This window comes from Vidua macroura, chromosome 1 (genome assembly GCF_024509145.1).
Source record: "Vidua macroura isolate BioBank_ID:100142 chromosome 1, ASM2450914v1, whole genome shotgun sequence".
Lineage (NCBI taxonomy): Eukaryota > Metazoa > Chordata > Aves > Passeriformes > Viduidae > Vidua > Vidua macroura.
Genome location: NC_071571.1, coordinates 101,620,873 through 101,647,520, shown reverse-complemented (window position 1 = coordinate 101,647,520; position 26,648 = coordinate 101,620,873). Strand labels below are relative to the sequence as shown.

Sequence of the window (26,648 nt, the reverse complement as noted above, 5' to 3'; positions counted from 1 at the left end):
TGCATTTCCTCTACGTCCGAAGGGCACCCCTGGCCCCGCCTCCGGCAGAGGCCACGCCCCTCAGAGGGCACGCACTGGTTTCTGACCACGCCCACGCCGTCACCAGCGGAGCCCCGCCCTCGCTGCGGCGGTCGGGTTTCTCGGAATCCCGGACGCGTCGCGTTGGAAAAGATGTCCGGGATCATCGTGTGTAGCCTGTGACCCAACACCACCACGTCAGGTAGACCATGGCACCCAGTGCCACGTCCGAGCGCTCCTTAAACACATCCAGGGACAGTGACAACACCACCTCCTTGAGCAGCCCATTCCAATATTTAATCGCCCTATCTGTGAGGAATTTCTTCCTATGTCCAACTTGAACCTCCCCTGGCGCAGTTTGAAGTTAAATGCTCTTGTCCTGCTGGCCCGGGAGAAGAGACCGACCCCCACCTGGCCAACACCTCCTTTCAGGCAGTTGTAGAGAGCGATACGGTCACCCCCGAGCCGCCTCTCCTCCAGGCTAAACACCCTCAGCTCCCTCAGCTGCTCCTCACAGGACATGTGCTCCCGACCCCTCACCAGCTTCACTGCCCTGCTCTGGGCACCCTCCAGCACCTCAATGTCCTTCTGAACTGAGGGGCCCAGAACGGAACCCAATATTTAAGGTGTGGCCCCACCAGTGCTGAATGCGGGGGGAAATCCCTGCCCTGGTCCTGCTGGCCACACTGTTTCTGATACAGGCCAGGGTACCACTGACCTTCTTGGCCGCCTGGGCACATGCTGGCTCACGTTCAGCCCTTGTTGACCAGCACCCCCAGGTCCTTTTCCACTGGGCCACTTTCTAAGCACTCTGACCGCAGCCTGTAGTGCTGCATGGGGTTATTGTGGCCAAAGTGCAGTCCCAGCCCATCTTTCCAGCTTGTCCCAATCCCTCTGCTGACTCAGGGGTGCGGGTGAGTCAGCGGGGCATGGCTCAGTCCAGCCCAGGCCGGACAGCATCACTGAGAAGGGTGGGTCTCCTTGCTGCCAGGGCTGGTTTAGCCTGCAGTAATGTTCTACAAAGCCTGGAGGTAGGAAATAAGGAAATCTGTCTCCTGTTTTTGCCCCATTACGTAAGGCATTTCATATCAATGTTTTTGCTGTAGAATGAGTCCGTGCAAAGTCCTCTAGGTGAACTCAGGCCTTTGGCGTTACCACTGTTATGGAAACATCCCAGTCTGACCATTCACACGACTCTCTGTCAGTCACATTCCCAAGGCCAGAGACTTTCAATGCTGGGACCACAGCCTCTTTCCAGCGGGCAGCTCCAGCGCACCCACAGCTACCCCACTTGACTCCTCTCACACAGTCAGGCCAGGTTTCCTTACTGGATCCACCCCGCGTTCCTCATGGCCGAATCTCAAATGTCTCATTCCATAAAGAAATTTATTCATGGTGCAGTAACACAGAAACAGCCCCAGCTCGTGCCTCTGAGAAGGGACCTCAACAAAGGAACCCTAGCTTTTATATCCCCACAGTCCAAGCCACATGCAAACCTCACTCTTACTCATGATTCTTTGCCCCTGCTGTGTCTCCCAGTGTCCATTCACCTGGCTGGCACCCCCAAAAGGTTGGCAGTTCACGGCCTCTTGTCTCAGGCTCCCACCAAGAGCTACATCTCAATCTGCAGCTTGCAAACCGAGCTACTGCCCCACATGTATTCCTCAACTTCATCCCTGGGCACAGCCCTGCACATGCTGTCCCTGGCTGTGTGTCACCCCCATGGCTGTTAGTTGGGTATTTAAGAAAAACTCCTGGTTTGATTAAACCAAAACGCTGGTAGCTCACAGAATCCCAAAATCACAAAATGGGAAAGGGACCACAGTGGGTGATTGGGTCCAACCTCCCTGTTCAACCAGGGTCATCCCAGAGCACATGGCACAGAGTTGCATCCAGATGGTTCTTGAATATCTCCAGTAAGAGAGAGTCCATAGCCTCTCTGGGCAATCTGTTCCAGTGCTCAGTCACCCACACAGTAAAACAAGTTCTGCCTCATATTCAGTAGGACAGAGCTTCCTAAGCATCAGTTTCTGCCTGTTGCCTCTTGTCCTAATGCTTGGCACCACTGAGCAGAGCCTGGATCCATCCTCTGGGCACCCTCTGCTCTAAATATATATACACAATGATGTGTCCCTCTCCCAACAGTCTCTTCTGGAGGTTAGGCCTAGGTCCCTCAGCCCTTCCTCCCTCATGAGAGAGATGCTCCAGCTCCATCAGATTTGTAGCTCTCCACCAGAGCTGTTCCGGGAGCTCCACGTCTCCTTTGTACTGAGGAGCTGGTGGTGAGGGTTTATTTGTGAAGACCAGGGGGAACAGTCAGTCAGTGGTAAGACAGAACTGCTTTCTCAGGATGCGCCTTTCCAGCGCTAACTGTATCACGGGAGGTTTAGGTTGGATATCAGGAAAAGGTTCTGGTTGAGCACTGGAACAGGCCCCCAGGAAAATGGTCACAGCACCAAGCCTGGCAGAGTTCGAGAAGCGTTTGGGTAACGCTCTCGGGCACGCGGTTCCTGGGGCTGTCCTGTGCAGGGCTACGAACTGGACTTGGACGATCCCTGGGAGTCGCTTCCAGCTCGGGACACAGCGACACCCGGCCCGGCCGGCGCGCGCTCCCGCGCATGCGCGCTGCATCGCCTCTTCCGCGGGCGCGGGAGGGGCGGGGCGGTGACGCAGGCGCGTGACGCGCGCGCCGAGGCGCGGGCACGCCCCCGCGCCCCTCCCGGCGGCCGCTGGCGCTTGCCGGGCCGGCGCGAGGCTGTCAGTCAGGCGGCCGCCACCGCGCGCCCTCCTTCCCGCCCTGCTTCCCGCCGGGCTCTGAGGGACACACCGCGAGCGGCCATGAAGATCTGGAGCTCGGAGCACGTGTTCGGGTGAGGGGGCCGGGCGGGGAGAGCCGGAGGGCGCGGCGGGACCCCCGCGCTTCACGGAGCCGGGCCGTGCGGGGCGAGCCGGGTCTCGCTGGGGTGACGGCGGAAATGGGAATGCTGCGGCCGGGGAGGAGGAGGGAAGCCGGGAACGGGCCTCGGTGGTGCCGGTCCTGCATCGTCTCGAGCTGCTTCCTGCGCGGCCGGACCCCGCGCCTGGGCTTCTCCTGTCTCAGGAACAGCATTCCAGCAGGATGGAGTGTAGGGCTGGCCCGACAGCGTGATGGCTTGATTAAGGGCTGTTTAGGAAAAATAACTTTCACACTATAAATAAAAATAAATGCCAAACTACTGGTGTAGCCTATGATATATTCCAAGAGGTGTGGACAGAGTGACGGTGTCCCTTAGCCTCAGGTGTGCCCAGCAGCCAGCTCTGAGTGTTCTTTCCATCAGAGCTTTTCTGCATGGAACGCGGTTCTGGCCACCCGGTTCCAGCTACGCGAAACCAGGAAGCAACAGGGGAAAAGTATCGGGAGGTGTGTAGCAAGCTGTCCCGGGGAGCTGGCGTGGGGGGCTCCGCAGTGCCGGTGCAGCTCTGGGATGATTCCTCTGCTACAGGTGTTCCGAAAGTCCTGAGGCCAGAAGAACACCGGGGGTGATAGTTCTTAACATATTTACAAAATATCCCTCATGTGTTGCTCTGAATTTCTTTAATTTCCTCAACACAACTGAATTCCTTGCGCTGATGCAGGTACTTGGTGCTCCACTTCAGCATTGGTCTGGTGTAAGTGAACTGTGGTTTCTAGCAGGAAATATCAGGCAGAGGCTGCTCGAGCATGACACAGCTCCCGAGTTTGAGATGAGTATTTGTCACCTAGGGAATGCAAAAGCTATTTTTATTTGACATTTTCTCATCAAGTTCTGTATTAGAACATCCCCATCTAATGGCGTAATATATGTGGGTGTAGGTAGTTCATTTGAATGGTTAATAAAATGTTGTTGTGACTTATCAGATCTCTGACTCAATCCCTTAGGGACATTTAACAGAATTTTGTCATTTTCAGTTTGTGTATCTTCTGTTGATGGAGGTGTAAAGTCACCAAAGATGGAACAAGGAACAATCCTCCAGCTCTCCTTCTGCTGCAGGAATTGAGGGCTCTTATTTCTCCTGCTTGCACCAGTAAAGCTTTCTGACACTTTTCTTGTTAGAAAAATAACTTATTTGTCCAACTTTCTGTTTGTTCTTGTAGTGCTGTACTGCCAGTGTCTTTCTGTACCAATCTATTTTAAGACTAAAATAAAATCCATTTAGGGCCCCAAGTGTAACTCTTAAGTAAAAGTTGGCATCCGTAAGCCTTCTTAAGTTAGATACCAATTGCTGAATTTTTAAACATACCTTTAAAGGCTTTAAGGCTATCATGTCAGGACAGTCAGTTATTCTGAATATAGAAATAATTAGGGACAGAATTTCTCTGTTGGATCAAGTCCATGGTTTCTGTAGCCTCCTCTGTTTCAGAAGGAAATCTCTGAAGTACCTCAAGAGCTATGTGGACAGTCTGGTCTTGAGTGGCAGGACTGCTCCAATCCCAGGAATTTGAGGTTATCAAAATTTGTTTTGTAAAAACAGTTCTGAGAAGAGTATCCATAAGTGAAATTCATGCTAACAAACTGCTAGAAGCAGTGGTGTAGGTGCAGACGTCAGGCTGTGAGCTCATGGGGTTTCTAAAAATCTGTTTCTTTATTTTGAACTTCCCAATCATCCTTTTTTTAGTAGAATTTAATTTCACTTTACTTTTTTTTTTTTTTTTTGGCTATAGGAAGGAGCAGAAGCTAGTGATGTCTTTGCTAGTGTCTTTAGTTTATTTGGTATGCTTAGAATTACAGAAAAATTTGTGGTGGAGTGGACTCCTGCAGGTCATATAGTCTAGCCTTCTTCTCAAAGCAGGGCAAGCTTGCGTGTTAGGTGAGGTTGTTTTCCTGGTATTGTTCTGGAGTGAGCTGAGATTTCCACCATCTCTGTGGGCACTACTTGGAATGTCACTTGTAGCAGTGAGTGACTGTTGCCCCTTGCCTTCATTTTTCTTAGTCTTGCATTAATAATTCCTTGCTTCAGTCTGGAGAGAAGAATTTCTTTTTTCTTCTGTTTTTGTATCAATACTCTCTTATTGCCTTTCCAAGCATAACTGTATTCCAGAGGGATTTCTGGGAGCTATGAAGCTGCATAGCCTGTACCATATTGCACAACCTATATCCTGATTTAGTATCGTGTGATTACTTACGATTCAATACAAAATACTTAAAAAAACTCTCACCTCTTCCTTTTGCAGGCATCCCTGGGATACTGTGATCAAAGCTGCTATGAGGAAGTACCCCAACCCCATGAATCCGTGTGTGGTAGGAGTAGATGTTCTCGACAGGAGCCTGGATAACCAGGGGAGGCTGCACAGTCACCGTCTTCTCAGCACGGAGTGGGGATTGCCCAGTATTGTCAAAGCGGTACATTTTTGCAGCCTTCATTCTTTATTAAGGGTGTGATCCCTCTTATATCATCCTGTGAATTAGAGCTGACTTTGAAGTAAAACCTGAAATTTGTGTATGTCTGTAAATGCCTTCCAGGCTGGTCTGTGCCATGCTCTGTGGCTGATACATTCTAGACAATGAAATCTCACCACTGATCACAATCCTCTGGTATCCATGAATTTGTGTTTATTTGGGGTCACTGAGAACTTAGCATTTATGTGTTATAAGGTTCAGTTTGTTTGTTAGATTTTGGTGCTTAACCTTTTTTTTTCCCCCTCAGATATTAGGAACAAGTAGAACTCTGACTTATATAGAGGAACATTCTGTGGTAGATCCAGTGGAAAAGAAGATGGAGCTTTGCTCAACTAATGTAAGTGGTGGCTTAAGAAGTTTCTGATAATTAGTTCTGGAAGTTGGATATTTTGCTCTTAACATTTAGATTAGAAATGTATCTGTGTCTTTCATTGGAGGCAACAATTTACATGTCTTAATCAGTGTCTTAGATGAATCTTTTTCCTTTCCCATTTTCTTCTTCTCCACATTTAAATAATTAATCATCAAACATTTGTGATTCTGCTTTTAATGTAAGATTAGTTCTTGGAATGCATGTAAAATAGTTTGACTTTTAGATGATTGAGTTCTGTCATTTCCAACAAAAGTTTTAATGTGAAATGCCTTTTTTCATAGAATGTAAATGAAGTATTGTGCTATATTTTGGTATCCTGGTAACTTGTAACTCTCAGATTTAACGTGGGGTTGTCTCTTGGAGAGCCTTGTTTCTGTACAATAGGCCTTGTCCTTCCTGAGTATTAATTTTCTGTCTAGTCCAGGTGGTGCTATGGGGGTCTGAAAGAGCCTCTCTTAATTGCTGGCCATAAATCAAACTTTGACATTCAGGGAAAGCTGTTGGTGCTCTGTCCTGTGAATGGGAACTTTGATATAATTAGATCAAGGATAGGAGAAGATGCATCACCCTTTATAGGTCTTTCTATTGACCGTGTTCTGGGTTTTATATTCTGTGTGCAGTACTTTGACACTAAATTGAATGCTTTGCTATTGAGTAGTGCTGCTGATAACAGAAAAATGAAAGGTGGGAAGTGAGGATTTCAGCTCTGTTTTTGTTCTTAAGATTACGCTCACAAACTTGGTGTCTGTTGACGAGAGACTGGTTTACACTCCTCATCCAGAAAACCCAGAAAAGTAAGTAGGGAAATTTGTGTGCGTCTTTGTGTCTAGGAGACAATTTGTTAGTCCTTTTCAGCTTAGCTGTTAACCTTTTTTTATTGCCTTACAGGACTGTGCTAACCCAAGAAGCAATTATTACTGTTAAAGGCATTAGCTTGAGCAGTTATCTGGAAAGCTTGATGGCAAACACAATATCTTCTAATGCCAGAAAGGTACATCTTTATTCTGTGTTCTCCCTCTCTTCCCCCACCCAATCACTCTTTTGGAATAGTAATTGTCAATGGTGTGTGTTGAATGTTATATTTAATTTCTCTAGATTTTGTGCGCAGTGTTTCAATAGATTTTTTGTAGAAGCTCAGCAACCTATTTCTAGGAGTTAGTGCTAGTAGAAAATGTAACTTCACTTTCAGCCTTTATAATGTGGATATAATATCAGTTAATACCAGCATATTTTCTATACTGCTTTTGTCAGTTGTTCCAGTTCATATCCATTATTGAGCTGTCTCCTTGCCTTTGGCTAAAAGCAATTTAATGTAAGCAGAAGCATATTCTTTGAGGAGGTAAGGCTGTGCTGGCTCACCTGGGTAACACTGCACTGACTGCTCTGTCCCGTGCTTGCTTTTTCTATTTTGCCTGCAGCCATGGAGCTGCTCTTCAGCACAAGCAGAGCTATGGGAGTACTTATTCTTGGGCACTTTTGTCCTACAGTTTTTTGGGGAAGAAATGGAATTGCTAGAGAAGCATAGGCCTTGCTGCTTAACAGCAGGATGATACCAAGCTGTTAGGAGTTTGAGATTGTGTTCTGCATTGCTGGAGGGGTTCAGCACAGTGGGAATCTGGCCCAGGTAACTCCTGCTATGCCATAAATCCTGTGCTTTGGCCACCCCTTCATCCTTGTGAGGGATGATCCTTGACCAAGCCAGTGTAAGCCAACTTGGTAGGACCAACTAGATCAGAGAGGAAAAAGCCTCCTTTTCCACCCTTCTGTGTGCTTCTCCTAAGAAGCACCTCCTAAGGTGAGAGGAAAACATGTTAAAATCATGGGATGGGGAAGGAGTGATGGATCATTCCTAGACACTGAAGAGTACCTTTACCTAGCTGGATGCTCTCTGTTTGTTTTTAATGGAAGGTATTTCAGTTAAATTACAGTTCTGCTCTGATCCATTTACAAGTCTGTGTGGAGTGTATATTCTTGAAAGAGAGGAACAAACCCTGGCTCACAACCAAATTTCAGGCTGACCCAGAGGTAGCAAAGCATTGTCTAGTTGGCTGGTGTGCCAGATCAAGTTAGGCACACATTAAAATGCTGGCAAAATTCCTCTTGAGGCATTGTTTCTTTGCATGTTTCTTTTGAAATCAGAGAAGCTGTAAATATTTCTTTGTACCTGTTGAGGTGTTGCCTGTGAGAGAGCTCAATTTCTTTTAAAGATTGTTCCGTTCTGCCATTTTCAAGGAATGCACTGACTTACAAGCTTCTTGCAAATCAGAAAGGTCTTCTTGTCCTATGTATTTCACTAAAAAGTCTCTACAGATTTTGAACTTGGCAGGAATTTGTAATTGCTGTTACCAACCCTTTCCTTGCTAACCAGTACTTACTCTGCTAATACTAGCTCTTCTTACATGATGTGCTGTGCCTCTGTGCTCTCAACACCCCTCTTAAACTTCATGAGAGTTACTAAAAAATGTTTTGTTGTTCTGAAGAAACAGGAATTATCAAGACTTTGCTCTGAGGTAGCAGTGGCTGGTGATGCATTATTATTTTTAATGACAATGAAAAAATCATTTGCTGTTTGTTGTAAATCTTTTTGTGTTACTCTAGGGGTGGGATGCTATTGAGTGGATAATTCAAAATTCTGAAAGCGCTCTAAGCTAGCAGTTCTCCACACCTGCAGTTTGTACTAACTAGTGGTAATGCCAGCATTCTTCTTCTTGGTACAGCATTTCAGCTTTCTAGCGAATATCTGCATGGACTGTTGTCGCGTGGATTTCATAAACTACCCTGCATGTCTGTTTTACACACCTTGCATACAGGAATGGCAGACCTGTTCCTTGCACTGCAGTTGTGGAGGGTGAGCGTAGCCCTGGTCCAGGCTGGATCCATGAACCCGTGCTTGTGCCACTGGGCAGCCAACGTGCTGCAGCCATGTCTTGTGCCACACAGTCTTGCTTATGGCTTGAAGGCTGCAGACAGCTAGGGATGTGAAGGTGTCCCTCCACTGGGTGTTTGATCTGGTCCTAGTTTCTGTGATTTCAGTATATAAAGCTGGTGCCTAAAGAAATTAATAAATTGGCTAGTGAATGGAATTGGCTTTATAAAAATGAAACAGAGCTGTATTCTTAGGATATAAAATTGATTTCTTGAAACAGGTTGCCTAACAGGGATAATGTTCTGTGTAGCAGAATTGTATTTGCTTTTCTTCTGCCTGAGGAATAATGTGGCCCTTCTGAGGAAATCTGTGCAAAGCTTGAAGCTGTCAGGATGCCAGACTGTTCCTGTTTTTCATTGGTCTTGTAGTTACATTCATTTTAGTAGTGACATGTACCTGCAGTTATATAACTATGAACAAATCTGAGTTCAGCGTTGAGAGAACTGAGTGTATTTGCCTCTCTGAGACCTCTCTGCAGATTGTTCTCCTTCCACTAGTCAGTGTAGCCTGTCCCTGTCATTCCTGTATTGGCTTCTGCTTCAACCAATAAGATTTCTTAAAAAGAAAGAAATCCATTTTGCTGCTTCTCCTAGTTAAGAAAGTTGGGCTTTTTACACTGCTTCCTTTGAGATCTGTGTATGCGGTGAGTGTTTGCTTTTACATTCTCATTCCACTAAGCTTTTATGGCTGTTTTTCTGGAAAACATCAACTACAAAGGCTCAGCACTTATCAGTCATTAAGCTCTACCAACAAATCTTCATATGCAGCGCTTGTTCTGCCAGCCACGTCATGCTGCTGACACCTGCAATAATGAATAACACAACGTGCATGCCTGGGGATGAATGTGCTTGCTTAATGACTGACTGTAGAACTTGTTGTACAGTATGACACTTTATAGACAGTCCTCTGTCAGATTTTTTCTGATAACTGGGTAGTTTTCGTGGCACTTGGAGGCTTTGGATCTGGTTGAGATTTCTAACTTAATTTCCTGTGCAGAATGTTCCTGAAGTCTTCCTTGCCAAAATCATGAGTTTATTCTTAGCTGCAAAATATGGCATATAGTATATGCAAGTCTAAGGAGATATACACAGACCTATGTACTCTCAAAAACTGGAGGAAATATCTTGGTGTGGCAGTTGAATGTCATGGATTTTTAAAAATAATTTATCTCATCCACAAAGATATCAAGTAAAACACAATGATGTGATTATTTCAAGTCAGGTCCTGAAAAGAATCTGTGTTTTTCTACTGAGTGTTTTCTATGGCCAGGATGTTTGACCTTCTTACAAGTCTTCTTTGAGCAATATAACAAATGTAACATCCAAGCTGTTGCTATCTCAGTTCTGTGTACCTGTGTCACCTCAGAGAGGATATTTAGACTTGACTTTTAAAGGTCCAAATGCCTGCTTAATGAAAGATGATTCCCCCTCCCTGCCCCCCACTTTTTCCTTAGCGAGCACTCATCTCAGTTAATTCACGGCTGGTTACAACTTGTTGCTCTGCAGTAGCTTGCCCATGTGTAGGTGCTTTTATTTCTGCTTTGCTGGCATTCCCAGGTCTTGCACAGTCTGTGGAGAAGTTGGAAATTACTCCCTGCTGAAGAACAGTCACTTTGGTACTCAAATGGAAGGAGCTCAAAAGTTAAATCATCCCTTCTAAGATCTTCTATCAGCAACCTATACTTAAAGTGGACAATTTCAATCGTGCTTTCTTGAATATTATTACTATCTTTTAAAGGCATCTCTTGAACTAATTAACTTAAACATCCTAGTTCTTGAGGTAATTTGGGGTGGAGCTTAATCTCCCTTTCTGAGCCTTGACTAAAGCTGAACACTTTATTGTGATACCTGGATGACTTTTCTCAGTTTAAGGACTGCCTGCCAGTGCAGAAGTAGCAATTAGTGTTTATTCTGTGAGTCCCTGGAATATGGAAAACCCAAAGAGAAATCGAGTCAGCCCTTCACTGACCTTAGTGAGTCATCTCAAGAGAGTCTTGAGATAACTGTGCTCCTATTCACAGTAAAACTTTTTTTCCTTTAATAGGTTTCACTTTGCACTCTGGATCTGGGCTTATCATATTATTCCAGACTGATGTTTGTAGCGTGGCAAAAATTTCCTTGAAGTGTGTATGAGCGTTCTTCTGACATTCTTTTTTCCTTAGGTTTTCAAAGCTGCTTATGCAGATTCTTGTTCATGCTTAGTAGTCTATACAGGACAACAGCAGGTTCTGGACACTGTGATGTTTCTGTGCACTTTATCACCTTTAATGAATACAACTAAATTAGCACCTCACAGTTTGGAACAAAACTCTGTGTGCAGAGGAGGCTGTGCTTGTCCTTTCTGTCACTGTCTACAGAAGGCTTAAACACTGACAATGGCTGTCCTGAACATTTATGACTTTTTGGGCTCAATCTGTATCTCCAGAATTCTAAACTCGGCCAGAGCCATGTGGCTTCCACTTACTGCTCTCCACCATTTGTATTTCTTATTCTTAGTAGAGTAATAGAGGTGAATCTCTCTTGACTTCTCTCTTAGTGAAAAAAGGCCAGGTGTTCTCCTGCTCTGATCCCATCTGCTTGCTTTGACAAAAGCTGCTATTCTGAGCTTGCAGAGTTACAAAATCTTGACTTTTGTTTAGTTAAAGTCTTTCTCTTTCTTGACTTCATTGTGCCGTTGGCTGCATCTTGTGGTCATTAGGGTGCAGCTGCTACAGAGTCTTCTTCAGGTAAAAGATTTTTGCCAGGCTTATTGCCCTGGGTTCTCCAGCTCTTACTGGCTGTCAGTTCTGAGCTTGAGACATTCCCATACCTTGATATAAAATATGCAACTCTCAATTAGTCTGATTTAGCTGCTGAAAATTGCGATGTACAAATGTAGAATTCAGTGTGAGTCCACTTCAGAACTCTTGATAGGTATCAGATCACTTAGCTGCTACTTTAAAGAGCACTGGAAGACTTTCATTGTCCTGGATCTTCTCAAAAACTCTCTATATATCTTGGCTAATAAAGCTGAGAACAGTACCTGGATTTTGCCATAATATTCTTTGGGTGGTAGGAGCAGCAAACAGCAAAACCAGCAATTCTGTTAGGTAAGGAAACTTGACTGCTGAATTAGGCCTTGTGCTACTGGGAGCTCACACCAGCATTGCATTTGCTTCTGGCTTAATGGTGAAGCAAATGTCTTTGCAGTGAAGTTTCCGTAAGAAGATGCTAAGAAATTATCAATATAATCTGGTATCAAACTACGCAGGGCATGACATTGATTTTAAAACAAGTTTCATGTCTGACAGAGGAAGAACTATAGAAACATGAGCAGTAGTGTTGCATCTGTTCTGATCCTAAATTCTGGTATTTTTCTGGCAGGGTCGGGACGCCCTGGAATGGGTGATCAGCAAACTAAACACAGAACTAGAAGAGCTGAAGTCCACGCGCGAGGGGATCAAACCAGCCATGGCAGCAGCGTCCACGGAAAAATAAAGCCAAAAATTTGGGTTCACCAAATAAAACCAAGTAACTGACAGAAAAGTCTTATTCTGCAGACTGCTCTGTAGAGCTCCCTCCCAAGGCTGATCTGCAGAGGTTTTGTCCATTTATAAGAATACCGGATCAGTGGAAGAGTAACCTCATCCATCATCTCCACAGCAGCTCTTGTTGGCTACTGAACTTTAAACTGACCTCCTGCAGATGCTCTTTTCGTTTGAACAATTTTTGTTTAACACTGGAAACAAAACATTTAGCACATTCAAAACAGCCTAAATGTACCTTTTCAAACAAAGGTAGAGGGCATGTTATATTTACACCATCTCAAATTGAAAAGCTTGAAACAAACTTTTGTGTGGGATTAAGGTTTTTCTGTGTGAACTTTTGTTCTGTAAAGGGCTGATAGGTCCTAGAGCACTGAATTTTGTCTGGTTTGTAATCTGATAATGTCTCATGGCCAGTTAAAGGGAACTACATGAGTCAGACCATGATACTGTAGAATCTGATATTTATCTAGAGGATCATCTTGAAAGGCTACATCTTGTGTGGAACTAACTCTTCTTAGGTTGTTTAAATGTGCTGCCTGAACATGACACACAGATACTTTACCTCTTAGATGTTTGTATCCAAACAAGGATAAAGTTTCTATTGATGTTAATAGCCTAAAATAGTTTTTCTGGTGGGGAGAAGGATATAATTTATTTTCTTATTTATTAATTTGTCCTAGTTCCTCCCCTCCCTATGGGGACAGGGGTAGTGATTACTGGAAGGTGCTGGAAAATACTTCTTATCTCTAAGAAGGGTATTTGTAGGCTGCTGGAATAAAGAGGCCGTGCTGTTCCACTGGTCCTTGCTCTTCACATCACATCTTAACTGAGGGAGAACTTGATGCAATAACCAGAAGAACTGAAATGAGAAATGAGCAGAAAATTTAAAATCCAAATGATAAGGTTTCATAAAGAGAAACTTTTAATTTGCTGAATGGAGAAAACAAGAGTACAAGAACCACAAATGGACTCTCATTTCTAAATGCTTTCTCTTAACTACTGACTACCAGTGTAACCAAACCTTTTCAACTCTTTTCCACGTGGGTACAAAATGGTTTTAAAATCCTTTGAAATGCTTCTCATTATCTGGAAAAATACTCCAATAACTGCAGAAACTTTCCTATTAAATATGCATAAATATATATTGGTAATGACTCTAGCCTTGTCTGAAGTTTACAGAATTGTCATGTTTGGTCCAGATGTAGTATATGTTTATCTGACAGAACCCTCTGTTAGGGCATTTAAACTTATTTTTTGTTGTGCACACAAAGTGAGACAAATGTTGCAAGGATGTTTACTTGTTCAAGTGGCAAGCATGTGCTCAGGAAGCTGTTAAAGAGCATGAGTAATGTCTAAAAAAATAGAAGACTAAAATGTTGGTCACTGTTTTGATCTGATAATTTTAAAGTGTTTGTAGCTTATGGGAGTTTTCAGTATTCATATTCTGGTTAGTTTGAAAATAAACTTTATTTGGGTGTAACTAAATTACATGATCCTAATGAATAAACCTACTTTAAAAATATGTCTATTAGTTGAAAGCAATTAAATGAATAGCAGATATTTACATTGCTCTTTTTATGTGGACCTAAAGCCCTTCCTATTTTGGAACAGAAACTTAGAGCTTAAAGCAGCCCATGTCTGGAAGATAAGATGGATGGCTTTGGTGCAGGTCAGTTGTTGTCCCCTTTTCAGCAGTGATGCCACTTCCTGGATGAGGAACAGAGAAGATGTTCTAGCTCCTGGTCTTGTTCTGGTAGGCAGGGGAGTACAGCTATGGCAGAGCTCTGCACAAAAAGAGGGAAAAGTTGGTGGTGTGTGTACATTTGAAAACCTGTGCTGCAGCATTTCCATACATGCCTACTGGAGGGATGAAAACATGAGTGGCAGCAGGGGTAGGAAAGCCTTTGGAGAGGTTCATGTGTTGCTTAGGTATGGGAGAAGAGTTGTCTAAAGCTGCTCCTTGCATCAGAAATGAAATATTTACTTAGTGTTGTCTTACGGCTGGCTGACTTGAGCGTAGCACTTCCAGGACTGGTTTCCACAAAAGTCACCACAGGCTCTCTGGAGCCGAACTCCTCTGCCACACCCTCAGGTCAGCACCAATTACACATCGGGTTCCTGTATTACTTTCTTGGCACTTTGTTTCCTTCTTGCAGGAACTAATCCCTATCTGTTTCTGTTGCAGCATCTCCTTTCTGTTTCCTTTCTCCCTGGTTTTGGGCTGCTTTCCTGCCACTTAGGAAGTATGTGGCTAAATGCTTGGTTTTCCAATCTGCTCCTCCACTTGCCATGCATCAGCACCTTTCCTACTTGTGCTCAGTCCTCAGTGCTTGTAACCGCGTTGATTAATAGACAGCAAGTGCCATCTTGAGTAAGAATTCTGCACTTTGAGAGCTGAAAGTGGAACTGAAGTTGGGTTTTGTGAGCTGTGAGAGGGAGGTTGTTTGCAGCAGTTGTTCAAGCTGCGGTTTGGTGTTTCTCAGCTGCTGGGTTGCAATTCAAGGGTGTGATGTAGCAAGGTGGTTGGATTTTAAGAATTTGGTGCCAGCACATCAGGTCTCCATGCTGGATAGAAGTGTGGCTGCTCTCCCCATACCTACAGCTGTGTCACACACACCTGCTGTGGAGGGAAGGAGCTGGGAAGAGCTGGTTCCTCACTGCAGGGGAAGCAGTGAGGAAAGACAGCAGCAGTGGTTCCCAGAGCGTAGCAAACTTGGCACGTTGGTTCTTGGCCCTGAAGGATTTTAAGATGTTGAAGATGCCACAACCCAAATAGACTGGCTTCTGGTTGATGTCTAATTTTTGTGCTGGTGCAGGCTCATGTCAGCAACAAAAGTATTAACTTAAAATAGTGTAGTCAAATGATCTGGTGTGTAATTAATTTGGTTTGTTTAGACTAACCTTTCTTTTTCTTAATTTGGCCTTATGCCAGTGTGAGTCTTCCATGCTCCCCCATGCTTCTTATTTCTTTTCCTCCATCAGGTCAGCAGGCATGCTGGAGGAGGGTTATATTTGTTGGGACAAAAGGCAGTCCTAGTGAAAGCTCCCATATTCCTGAAAGTTTTGCTTAAAGTAAGCAAAAGCATTAAGCTGCAGCGGGTGGTGTCAGGAACTGCTGCAGAGCACAAACTGGGCACTGATGTACTGACAGTGTAATAACCTAGCACTGAGTAAATGACCAGCCATGCTCCTTGATGAGAAACCTTTAATTCAAATCCTCAGGTGGAGCAGTGGTGGGTAGGCAACACCATTCCTGCTGCTGCACCTCTCTAGACTGAGATCTGTGAAGGCCAGGGCTGTGAAGTATCTATGTACCCCGTGGTGCTATCCAAAGAAATGCCGTGTGCAGTTTAAAAAAACACTTCTGGATGCGACTGTGGTAATATCTAATGCAGCGTTGATTTTCTGAGAAAGCTGCAGAAATACAGTTTCCATTAGTCTGTGCTGGGTAGGCAGCAGGATCCAGAGCTTACTGTAAGCCACACACTGCAGGGGTCCTCTGGGCCTGGACTGGTAACTGCATTTGGGACTCGCAGCTGCTTCGTTTTGCATTAGAACAGGAAAGACTCATCTAAAATCACTAGCTTTGACTTGTAAATAAGACCTTATTTATCTAATAAACTACCTTCTCACCCCACCAACACTACTTGCCACCTGTCAGAATCATGCAGGTTATGGGCTAAGCCTTTTAATGGCAGCTCCAGGGAGCAGGTCATGCTTTCATTATGGATTTCTTCACTGAGAAGGCATTTCTGTGAAACACAAGTCCTGTCCTTTTAATTTTTCCACAACTGAGGTGACTGAGGTATGATTCTCATTTTACTGGAAGGCACCTGCAAGTGAAATGATCAGTAAGGGCTCCTAATGTGGGGCTCTGCTGGTACAATACCTTCTCTTTTACTTTGCTATAATTTTATTTCTGACCTTGCTAAAGCTCAGAGCTCTGCCTGGCCAAACAAATGTGGAGCACGGCCTTGCCAGCTGTACTCTGTAGGAAATGGTGCCCGTGGTCTTTACAGTTCCCTCAAGAAAGTGAGATCAACTCAGTAATTTTAAAGAGCTTTTAATTAATAACGCATGAACAAGAAATTGCATTTCAGTACCACATAACATGGAAACAAGAAGAAGACAATTCTGTGGCCTTTTGCTGTTAGAGCTGATGCCCCTGGTGTCCCTGAAGATGCGCAGATGGTACATGCACAGTGACAGCACAGAAGCACGGGAAGCTCAGAGGGGAAGGGTTTGTGCTTTAGGCCTGTCCATGTCCAAAAAGTGCACCTCCTCTTTGGGAATTTTTTTTTTCTTTATTAAAGAAGGGTGTGAGGGAGATGGAACCAACTTTAACAGAAATACAGCTCAAAAGCCCTTCTCATTATCTTCATTTTGCTTTTGATTCACAGGTAGTGAAAACACCAGCCCTTCAATAGGAACATGCCCTCCTTAAATGTCTCAGCTGAAGCTGGGCCTTGGGCTCTGTCTCTCCTGAAAGCTGGGCCCTGAGAGTGCTGCCTCTCTAGAGAGCTGTGCCAGCTGAACTGGTGCTTATTTCAACCAAACTTTGGAAGCCCCCCTCCTGCAGAACTTACATCAACTCATGCCCATGTCCTTTAATTCTAAATTTAGCAGATTTCTGAACTCAGATTTTTGAAATCCAGTTTAAAAAATCCCACACTGCACTGTCTGGCCCAGGGCCCATCTTGCAAAACCCAAAGCATTGCTGCCTCCAATTTCTAAGCACTGGTGTCACTGGTTAGAGAAATGCAGAGAGGACCTGAAGCTTAGTGGAAGCACCTTCAGCTGCATCGGAGGGACCAAGAATATTTTTTTCATACTGAATGCTCTTATGGGTTGGTTTTTTTTAAAAAATCAAATATATCAAGAATCTAACAGGTCCTTTTCAGCTGTGAGTTTATAGTAGCAGTCTGAAAGATGATCTGCTTACAAGTGTATTTTAATTAGCTATAGTAAGGCCTGTTCTGAAGGGTCTGTTCCAAAGGGTTGTTCCAAACATCTAGAAATGTTCTACAGAACCCATCTCGCTGCCCTCTGCAGACAGCAGCAGCTCCCGTTACCTCAGGACACAGTGTCTGGGCTACCTCTCATCTGACACTCAGTTCAGCCAGGCACTGCCGCTGCAAAATAGCCTGACCAAGGAACAAACTGGAACATTACTGAATTGATTTATTGCAAATAAACAAAGATACAACTGCATAAAATTTGATACCTGTTTAGCTCCATCTCCTGATTACGCTCCACGACATTTGTTGAGTGCAGACCTACCACAGAAAAATTAATTCAGAAGTCTTTGCTTGTCAGAATATTGTCAGGTTTCACCTCTCTGGAATTTGTTTCACCTGGAAGTAGGGCTAATTGTTTTCAAGTACTGAAACACAGATGGAAGCTTGCACTGCAAGATCCTTTCAGCTCTGACATTGAGCACTCAGCTCTTCAGCAGCAGCTCTCAAAATTCTTTAAACAGTTTGTAACCACTTTGAAGTGTCTTTTTGCAGCTGGGGACTCTGGGACACAGAGCAGCTCACAGCTTACGCCAGGGCAGCTGAGCAGCATGGGCAGCTCTGGGATTTTTCAATGTCAAGGTGAGGGAACAGGGAAGACCCCAGGCTGCCTCTGCTCTGGGCTGCTGGAGCTCACAGGTGCCACTCAGCACAGGGGTTCTGTGCTCTGTGTATCACATCAGGCTGTACTAGTGCCCCTCTGTCATGGTTCTCCTACAGGGAAGTTCTGGGGAATAGTAATTTCAGGTACCCAAAAAATATGAAACACAGTAGTAAAAATCAGACAGAAAGAACAAAAGAGGTTTCTATAGCTGGAATCAGTATTCATAAACATTCTCAGACTCGCCTTAAGATACACATATACAAAAGAGGAAATGAACCAGAGCCGCTCCAAGTTATCAACATGGCAACAGCATAAAATTTTCTAGTAACATGAACATAATCCATGTGCTGTAGCACCAGAGTCTAGAGTTGCAGCACCTTTCTCTCATGCCTGTGTGCTGTCACTGTTTCACAGATGAGACTGAGTTGTAAGACAGACATTCCTAAGAGTTGTGCAGAGATGCTGGATGAAGTAAAGCAGGAAGGCAGCAATCAGGAGTTTAAAGCTGGAGGTTCTAAATAAGTTTTAACCTATAGAGCATGCAGCCAGTAACGAACCAGGGAAGCTGATGCTGAACTAGACTGGGGGAAAAGGGATGCTCAGGAGAGAAGAGAGAACAATGTAAGAGTTGTGATAATAAGGTTCTCTCCACTTCTGGTTTAAAAACTAAACCAAATCCATCAAAAACGTCTCCAAAAGAATGTCAGAATTTCTCTCCCAATGATGAGGGAGGGATGGAGATTTCCCAAAGCCTGTATTACATGCAGGACAAATGTGCTGCCTCCAGTACAGCCTGCCAATGTTGGAAGAAGCAGCACACTGGTAACAGAGAGAGTTGTCTGCAGATGATGACAAGGAGCTAATCACATCACTGGGGTTACACAAGCAGTTTTTATTGCTGTTCTAAAGGTACTTCAACAGTTTTTCATCCCTTCATGCAGCCCAGCCATTGTTCAGCTGTTATGCAATCATTTTTGTTAACAATTCTTTGCCAAAATAAACATCTGACTGATCTTAGAAAACTATAAAAGCACGAAAAAGAGAGAGACAGAACCTTTAAATCAGCTTCCCCATGAATAATTAACACAGACAAGGGTTATAATGGAAAGGCATTTTATTTTTACCAGGTAACACCCCTCCCTGTATAAAGGAAGTAATGGAGAAAGGGAAAAAAAAACCCCAACAACCCCTCAAAACACTACTGTCACCATGAACACTTGAAAGGTCAGGTCTGAGAGCTGCAGCAAAAGCCTGCTCACATCTTCCATCACTGCCATGAGGCAGAGCTGGTTTTGCATTCCCCACAACCAGGTTCACATACAAAACAAGACTGATGGGCCAGAGGCATTTTTAGCTCCTTGGGTCTCCTATGATATATTTTAACAGACCTTGGGCATACTAATAAAGCTAAAAAAACCAGAAGAAAATAATTTTAAAATTCGTGGAACAGAGTTCACTGTGCTAGTGCTGCATTCTTTTCAGCAGTAATTCACTCTAGGATGTGTAAACTGTATTAGGGGGCTGAAAGCGTTAACTCTAATAAAAGATAACAGCCAACACACATATAAATAAGACTCATTTCCTTTTTAAAACATCATGGGAAAATCAATTCCCATTGCATGATTGATGGAGACTTCCTAAATATTAACAAATATATTACAGATATTTACAAGCTTCTGATTTCCCCCTCTGACGCTGACATGAAGTTCAGCCTGTAACTAGGACATGCTGGGCAGCACCACGAGGTGCTGGGCCAATGGCTGCAGTGGATTTGGGATGCTGGTGCAGGCAGGGAGGAGATGGAAAGCTAAAAATAGCCCCCTCTGCAGAGCCAGGCAACCAGCGAGCTGAGCTCCTTGAGGCTTCCCGCGACGGACCAACCCGCTGCTTCTCTGCTTGTGGAATGACATGCCGGGATAATGTGGAGCGACTGTGCCAGGGAGGAAGGGATGGAGCGAAGGGGAGAGGCAGCCCTCCACACCGTGTCTTCTGGAGCCTGCCACAGCGTGTGTCAGCAGCTTGGAGAGTTTTTGCCAGGGAAAACGGGAGGTTATCTAGGCCCTGGTCACGGCAGCTCTGTGTGAGCAACAGGGAGCCATCTGTACAGCCACTGCATTGTTTTTCAGTGTTTGTACCCTCTCAGCACAGCAGAGACTGCCCTGAGCCAAGGACTTGTGGGAATTCTGGGAAGGCACAGGCTGGATCACAAGGCTCTGCCACTGCCCCAGAGCCACCCCCCAACACTGCCAGAGTGGAGCAGGGCACAGGCATGAAAGACTTGTTTCCCTTCGCACGCTCAGGAGTCACTTAGTCCTTCATCCTGCCTGCTCTACAACATCCCAAATTCCTCTCCAAGAGGAAAATAAATGTGCTGGCTGCACCTACGTGGCTTGAGGACACCAGGGAAGCAGACTGTGAGCAGAGGACTGTGAAACTGTAACATGGCTGGGGCATCTCCATGAGAAAACTGTGACAACAACAGGGCAGATGCAAAGTAAGATTTCCTGCATTTGTTTCCATCTGGTTCCCCTGGTGCACTGTGCAGCAAACACACGGCCTGGTTTTGGCACAGAAACAAGAAAAAGTGCTGATGTGACTGAGATCAGGCGACCCTTCCAGCAACAGCAGAACCTTTCCCACCAGCCAGCCTGTGCTGCTCCCCTGCAATCCTCCATCCCTATCCCATGCCAATACTCCAGGTGCCTTAACATGCAAGACACTTTGCCAGAGATACCATGAGGAAAGGGCTGTGACACCTGACCTTAACTGGGACAGCAAGGAGGGAGAGTTAGCACTGAGCCCTGCTTTTCCTGTTTGCATTGGTTCAGAAAAAAATAGAAACTATTTCAATAAGCCCTACATATGCAAAAATTCTCATTTTCCAAAGGGGCTTTTAAGAAAAAAATAAGGATGGCTGACTCCCTGGGAAGGTTTACAGAGACTTTTGCATGTGCTTTTCAAATCAGCCTAAAAGAGACGATATGGATGGCTGCTCCAAAGGCTGCCAAATGGAAGCCAAGCAGCCCTGGTGCCTCCCAGCCTGGGCACTGTGCCTTGCCAGGGCCAGAGGGGCAGTCTGTCTCTTGGGCTTTTTGGACAGAGAAGCTGTTTTGTTTAATACACCATTAAAATTATGTTATGGAACTCCAGTCCCAGCTACTTTGGAGCAGTTCTGAGGTATCTCTCATTAACTCGAAGAATAGAAATGTTAATAAATAGATCTGAAACTTTTCTGCTATGTCATTCTATAATACACTGCTATATAGATATTAAATATGCCTCAGGGTATTAAAAAATTTATGAAAAAAGTTACAGTAGTTGATTTTCAAGTATTAATAACTTGGCTATGTTAGCTTGTTTTTAAATACCATAAAGATCTGGCCCCAAATTATTGACTAAACTCTGGCTATGACTGAATTAAAAAAAAAAAAAAAAGTATTTTGAATATTAAAAAAAGTGCAAAAAAGCATGAGATGTTAGTTAACGTTGTAAAATTGTTGGAACTTCTACATAATTAGTCTAGCATTCCCTTGTGAGTGAATTAAAAAGGGGGAAAGAATGAAAAAAAGATTAAAGAGAAAAAAGAGATCGCTCCCAATCTGAGGGAGCACTGTCCCAAATTTCAGCAGAACAGGAATTTTTACAGCCAAGTTACAAACCCCAGAAAAAATGGGGTTACTAATGGATATGCTGTCAGACAGAACTATAGCAGTATCTGTGTGCTCCATTATAATACAAATTTACACCTTACTCACTGCTTTCTCTGAGTAACCATGAGAACAATTTTACAGGTATTCAGTTAAAATTAGAAGCCTCCCTTATTTCCCATCCTCCCCATAAACTGTACAACTTTGTCTACTACTAAAATTCACTGCTACTAGTAGTCATTATCTTACATTCAAGATAGAAAGTAAACTACTAAAACCTGCTCAGGAGTCACTCAGAAGGACACTAAGGCTTAAGAAATACAGCAGCTCAGGGGTATGACCGACCGCACGGGCAAAGAGCTTTGTCACCTGCTTTGCCCCAGGACACTGACATTGTAGAGTCCTGTGCTGAACCTTGATCTCAGAGCAACCAAAATGGGTCAAAGGAAGATGGATTTGACCGGAGCTGCTCACGCTGGGTGCCTGCTGTGCGATGCAGCCCTTGGCTGCCTCAACAAGGGCGTGAGCATTCCGAGGGTGGGAATGCAGCAGGACCTACTGTTTGCTAGTGTGCTAACGCTGACGCTGTGCTAGATCTGGTTCTCCATCAGACACCTGATCACAGCTCATCTCCTTCAAAGCATGGTTAAAACCAGATTGAAAGCGAGAAAAGGCTTTCTCATTTCAATGCACACGTACAGAAGAGGCAACAATTTCAAACTATCGATTTTCTCCCAGTGCAAGCGGCTGACCCGCTGTGTATCACCCTGCACAGATCCAAACACAGCGCTCTGTGTCTCTGGGAGCTGCTGGAGTAGGAAATCCTGTGACTGAATGCAAACCCAAGCCAGTCAAGTGGAACGAAGCAACGGGGTGACAATCTGGATCCAGTGACCTCGCTGATGGATGATACCTCATGGAGATGAAGCAAAGCAGAAGGCACATGGCTCAGATCTCGTTGATCGTCCTTTCCGAGGGGCAGTACTCCGAGGTTCCTGGTGAGGACATGTAGAAGGACTGTGTTTTCCTTTTTAACCTGGCTCGCTTGTTGGCCAGAGACAGGCTGCGCCGGCTTGAGTTGATGATTTCTGAGATGAACTTCTTGCAGTCCACACAAACCTCCATAGTGCTCCAGTCCTCCATTAATTCTTTGGGAAACTCTTCATGTGACTTATCCACAGACTTGGACCTTGAGGTCAGCCTGAAAGGCAAAAGAGCAGGATCTGTCATGTAATTTGTCAGCTTGGCTGTAGGCCCCAGGAAAAATCCCATCAGAAAGGTCTGGATTTAAATTTTATTTTGTCCTGTCCCAAATTACTCCAAACACTGGAGAGGACAGCTTCTGCCTGGACTGGCAAGATTGCGGGGTCACTGACTGAGGGCGTGTGTAACATTTACATCCTGGCATAAACAACCTTACTAGTAACTAAAAATAGCTGATGTCTTTGGCTAATCTACACAGCACCATAGCAATGGTGATCTATGCAGAGGGTTTATGCAGCAGATTCCCTATGCAGCAGATTCCCTCAAAAACGAGCATTTCTTTTATATTTAATTTCTTGGATTAGCTTTGACAACCCTCTGTGTATAAGATATAAAACCAACAGATAACTTCAAAATATTAAAGTGGAAAAATTATTAAAATTGGAGTAAGAAAAATTAGGGGAAAAGAAGATGAATCTGTGCACTAGACATCATTGAATTCCCATTCAGTGGGTGATTTCAGTCTGTAAGATTCATCTCCAAGGAGTCCATTCACACTAGAAAAAGACATGTTAAGACTATTTTCTCAGAGGTCCTACAGAAATATAGTTGTCCCAGACTCTCATTATTTTTTGACTGTAATGTGAAAAAGGTTTAAGACACTGTTAGGACACTGTTAGGCTTTAGTAAAGTTACTACAGGCATTAAAAATATGGCCAACTACAAAACAGGTGAGCAGCATCTTCATGATTGATAACCCAGCATGAAACATTTGGGGAACATCTGCAACAGACACAAGTGGGGCTGGGTTGTCTCTCACCTGCTCCGCAGGGAATGGTGGTGACTGGTAGAGGGTTTCTCTGGCCTCATGAAGCTTTCTCCCCTTTGCAAGGTTGAAGGTCCCAGGGAGAAGATGGGGAGGGTGGAGTATGGCTTAGATGGCAGCCGCATCTGTTGGCAACAGCACAAGGCACATGCAGCATCATTACAAAGATTGCAGCTTTTTAGAAGGGCTTGAAACATAAGTTTCCTTACTTACTTTTTTGCAACACTGTGAGCATACAGGCCTGTGTAAAAAAACAAGAGCATGAATCAATCCATTGGGAAAAATTATGTTTAAATCAAGAGTAAGAGATTTCAGGAGTTAGAAACCTGCCCCCCTCCATCCTCCCCTTAAAGCTTCTTCAACATAGTAACTTCAATCAGAACATGAAGCCAGAAGCAAGGAGAAATGCAGAACAAGAATGGCACCTAAATTTAAAAACAGGGGAAAAAAAAAAGAAAAATAAGCTGGTTTTCCTCTAAAGAAACCTCTTCTGGTAAGTGAGACCAAAACTCAGTGATTACATAGATCTTCTGACTTATTGTCTCACTGTTAACTTGAAATTTATCATTTTGCCTGCAAATATTCCTTCTTGCATTTCCCCTGCCCCAATATTAAAAAAATAGCCCAAAAAGAAAATTGCCTTGAAATGTTTTCCCCAAACAAAGAGGTTGCAGAAGTTGTTGTGTGGGAAGCCTGAGTAAATTCCATGTTGCTTTCTCATAAGCATAAAAAAACCCCCAAAAAAACCCCAAAAAAACCAACCGAACGTTTTTCTCACTTTTAGTCAAGAGTTTCAGTCCAAGGAAGCACTTCAGTCACTTACAAATGAAATGTTTCTGCATACTTTTTTTTGACACAGACTGTTACAGAAATAAACCAAACCAACAGTAAGGAGCAGAAATTTTTGAGGGTGTCTAATGTATAAAACAGTCATTTTCCCTATGAAATTGTACTCATTTATTAACATTTACCTCTTAAAATTAAAATATTTACCTCTTGCAGAACTGACAAGTGTAAGACCAGGTAAAGAAAGAAAACCTTCTTGTTCGACAGCAAAAGCAGAGCTAGAGGAAGAAGAACAGAGGAATCCACAGTGTTAAGCAAAGTCCCACACAGTGATGTCTTCACTGACCAGTTGCTGTTGGCAAGGTCACAGTGGCAGTGCTACATCCAGTTCTGGGGTCTGTACTTCTAAGATGATATTGAGAACAAGGTCTAGAACTGTATCTTCATATATTTAGAACTAAGCCTTTAACTGTTTTGCCTAAATTAAATACTTGCTCATTAACTAGATAACTTTGGTTAGAAATAAAAGCAAACCATTTTAATAGTGGGGTAAATTAATTAAATCCTCAACCTACTTTGAGATTTGATAAAAGCTCATTACTAAGCTTTATATATCATGACAATAGGTAACAGCTGAATCTAATGAATGACATAAGATTCTTGTTCCTCTGCCTTAAATGTATTAAACCTTTAAAATAAATCTGCACACTAGACACAGTTAGGCCTGTAGATAAAATACACAGTGAAGCCAAAATAAGCTTTCTGGAGGTGTCCAAGAAGCATAAATTAAAAGTGGGAGAAAATTAAAAGTGGGAGAAAAGGATGCTGCTTCTACTGGGAAGTACCAAGCTCCAATCTGCAGTTTGCAGAAAAATGCATTAGTTAAGGGGTCTCTAAAATTAAACCTCCTTCTGGTTGCATCACTTCTCTGAAGGCTTTAATTCCCTCTGTGCTAGATAGTAAGGGTTCATGTATGAAGAACCTGTAGTTTTCTGTTGCTACCTGTAATTCTGTTTTCTGGGACAGAAAAGGTAACCAAACCTGCAGAAGGCATGGGGACAGAAATCACCTCAGTCAATGAAGTTCAAACCAGACACATACAGATACACTCTGATAATTGTAAATGCTACTGCATTTTTATAGGCAATCTGAACAAACAAGGTGTTTCCATAAAACGTTTTGATGTTTCTGGACATCACTCAAGGAAGTTGACCCTTGTCAACATTTAGGGGGTGTTTGGTGGATGACTCTTCTTTCTCTCCAATAGAGGGTAAGAAACACATGTGTAAATGGGAGGCTTGTGCAACTGGCCTCCCTAAGTACCCTTCAGAGCCTCCCTAAACTCAGCCATACCTTTCCTTTCTTAAGAGCAGTGTAGACATCTTTATATTGCTGGTACTTCTCCAGCTCCGCCTTCACAAGCACCTGACGGATGTGCATGACCTCCTCCACTGTCAGAGCCAGACATTCCACGGGGTAACAGAATTCCTCCTGGAAGCCAAAACCCCCATATTATTTCAGAGACAAATGGCTTCTTCCAGAGTTCAACCTAGACAACCAGCCACCTGGTTAGTAACTCCAGAAACAGGGGATTTCTCCCATCAAACTGGAATAGCGCTGGCTCATTCATGGGCATCACATGAGTGCCAAACCATTGGAAGCTGCATAGATGTGATGTAAATGATCCTATGTTCAACCTTCATAATGATGACAGTTTTCTTCATCTTTCCACCTCAAATTACTTGACCCTTCTCTCCATTTGTCTTTTATTGCAAACATTTGTTTCAAGCCAATCAATATTCAGATTTATAATTTGAAAGGGAAAATGTCATATGGTATATGGCATTATTTTATGTATACTGTTTGAAGTATACATCAAATAATTTCTCTGAGACTTTGTGATGCCCAGAGTGGCCAAGGAAAGTTGTTAGTAGCCCATTCTAGCAAAAAATTTTATTCAGTGGTACCACATCTTGGTGTTCACATGATCAGAATCACACCAAGGCTACAAAAATTATATCAGCTCAGGCAGAAAAGTTCTCCTTTCTGCCCAAGAAAGTAACACCAGCAATTTAAGCTTTACAGAATAATGTTCCAGTATCAAGCAGGTGAATTGGTTACCCAGTGCTGCATTATAAATGGTAGAGATTCAAATAAAGAATTAACAGCACAACTTTCCACTTAAAAATTTTTCCATCTGTTCTGTGTTTCAGCATTTAGGAGAATATTGAGTGCAGAACTCCTTAATTTGGTACCACGGAATAAAAAGCACCAAACCGATTTGTAATCCAGCCCAGTAGTTGATTA

The 26,648-nt window shown here is 43.8% G+C and overlaps 2 protein-coding genes across 6 annotated transcripts in view; one reads left to right on the top strand and one right to left on the bottom strand.

Moving 5' to 3' along the window:
• The first annotated feature begins 85 nt into the window (after positions 1 to 85).
• PRELID3A (PRELI domain containing 3A) lies at positions 86 to 13,782 on the top strand. Of its 2 annotated transcripts, none has more exons than XM_053995265.1 (6): positions 86 to 220; positions 5,210 to 5,378; positions 5,683 to 5,772; positions 6,532 to 6,602; positions 6,697 to 6,799; positions 12,097 to 13,782. In XM_053995265.1, exons 2-6 carry the CDS (start codon positions 5,241 to 5,243, stop codon positions 12,208 to 12,210), a joined length of 516 nt encoding a protein of 171 aa, XP_053851240.1. In that variant the 5' UTR covers positions 86 to 220; positions 5,210 to 5,240; the 3' UTR covers positions 12,211 to 13,782. The 2 variants fall into 2 exon arrangements, with proteins under 2 accessions (XP_053851240.1, XP_053851232.1); XM_053995257.1 differs by lacking the exon at positions 86 to 220 and adding an exon at positions 2,722 to 2,888.
• A 2,525-nt stretch (positions 13,783 to 16,307) lies between these two features.
• The window catches only part of SPIRE1 (spire type actin nucleation factor 1), a 128,842-nt gene continuing 118,501 nt past the window's right edge, over positions 16,308 to 26,648 (bottom strand). For 2 of the 4 annotated variants that reach the window (XM_053977337.1, XM_053977354.1), the window contains exons 12-16: positions 25,695 to 25,832; positions 24,549 to 24,619; positions 23,769 to 23,796; positions 23,550 to 23,680; positions 16,308 to 22,727 (exon numbers count right to left, since the gene is read on the bottom strand). In XM_053977337.1, coding sequence (XP_053833312.1) covers positions 22,475 to 22,727; positions 23,550 to 23,680; positions 23,769 to 23,796; positions 24,549 to 24,619; positions 25,695 to 25,832 — 621 coding nt within the window. In that variant the 3' untranslated portion in view covers positions 16,308 to 22,474. The remainder of the gene's footprint in view (positions 22,728 to 23,549; positions 23,681 to 23,768; positions 23,797 to 24,548; positions 24,620 to 25,694; positions 25,833 to 26,648) is intronic. The other 2 variants (XM_053977363.1, XM_053977345.1) reach the window with 2 other exon arrangements.

Excerpts from the sequence above, each read along its gene's own strand:
- PRELID3A (XM_053995257.1), top strand. The coding sequence starts at position 2,857 with ATGAAGATCTGGAGCTCGGAGCACGTGTTCGG. Across the intron at positions 6,603-6,696 it reads CATCCAGAAAACCCAGAAAA|GACTGTGCTAACCCAAGAAG; the intron begins GTAAGTAGGGAA and ends ATTGCCTTACAG. Across the intron at positions 6,800-12,096 it reads TATCTTCTAATGCCAGAAAG|GGTCGGGACGCCCTGGAATG; the intron begins GTACATCTTTAT and ends TTTTTCTGGCAG.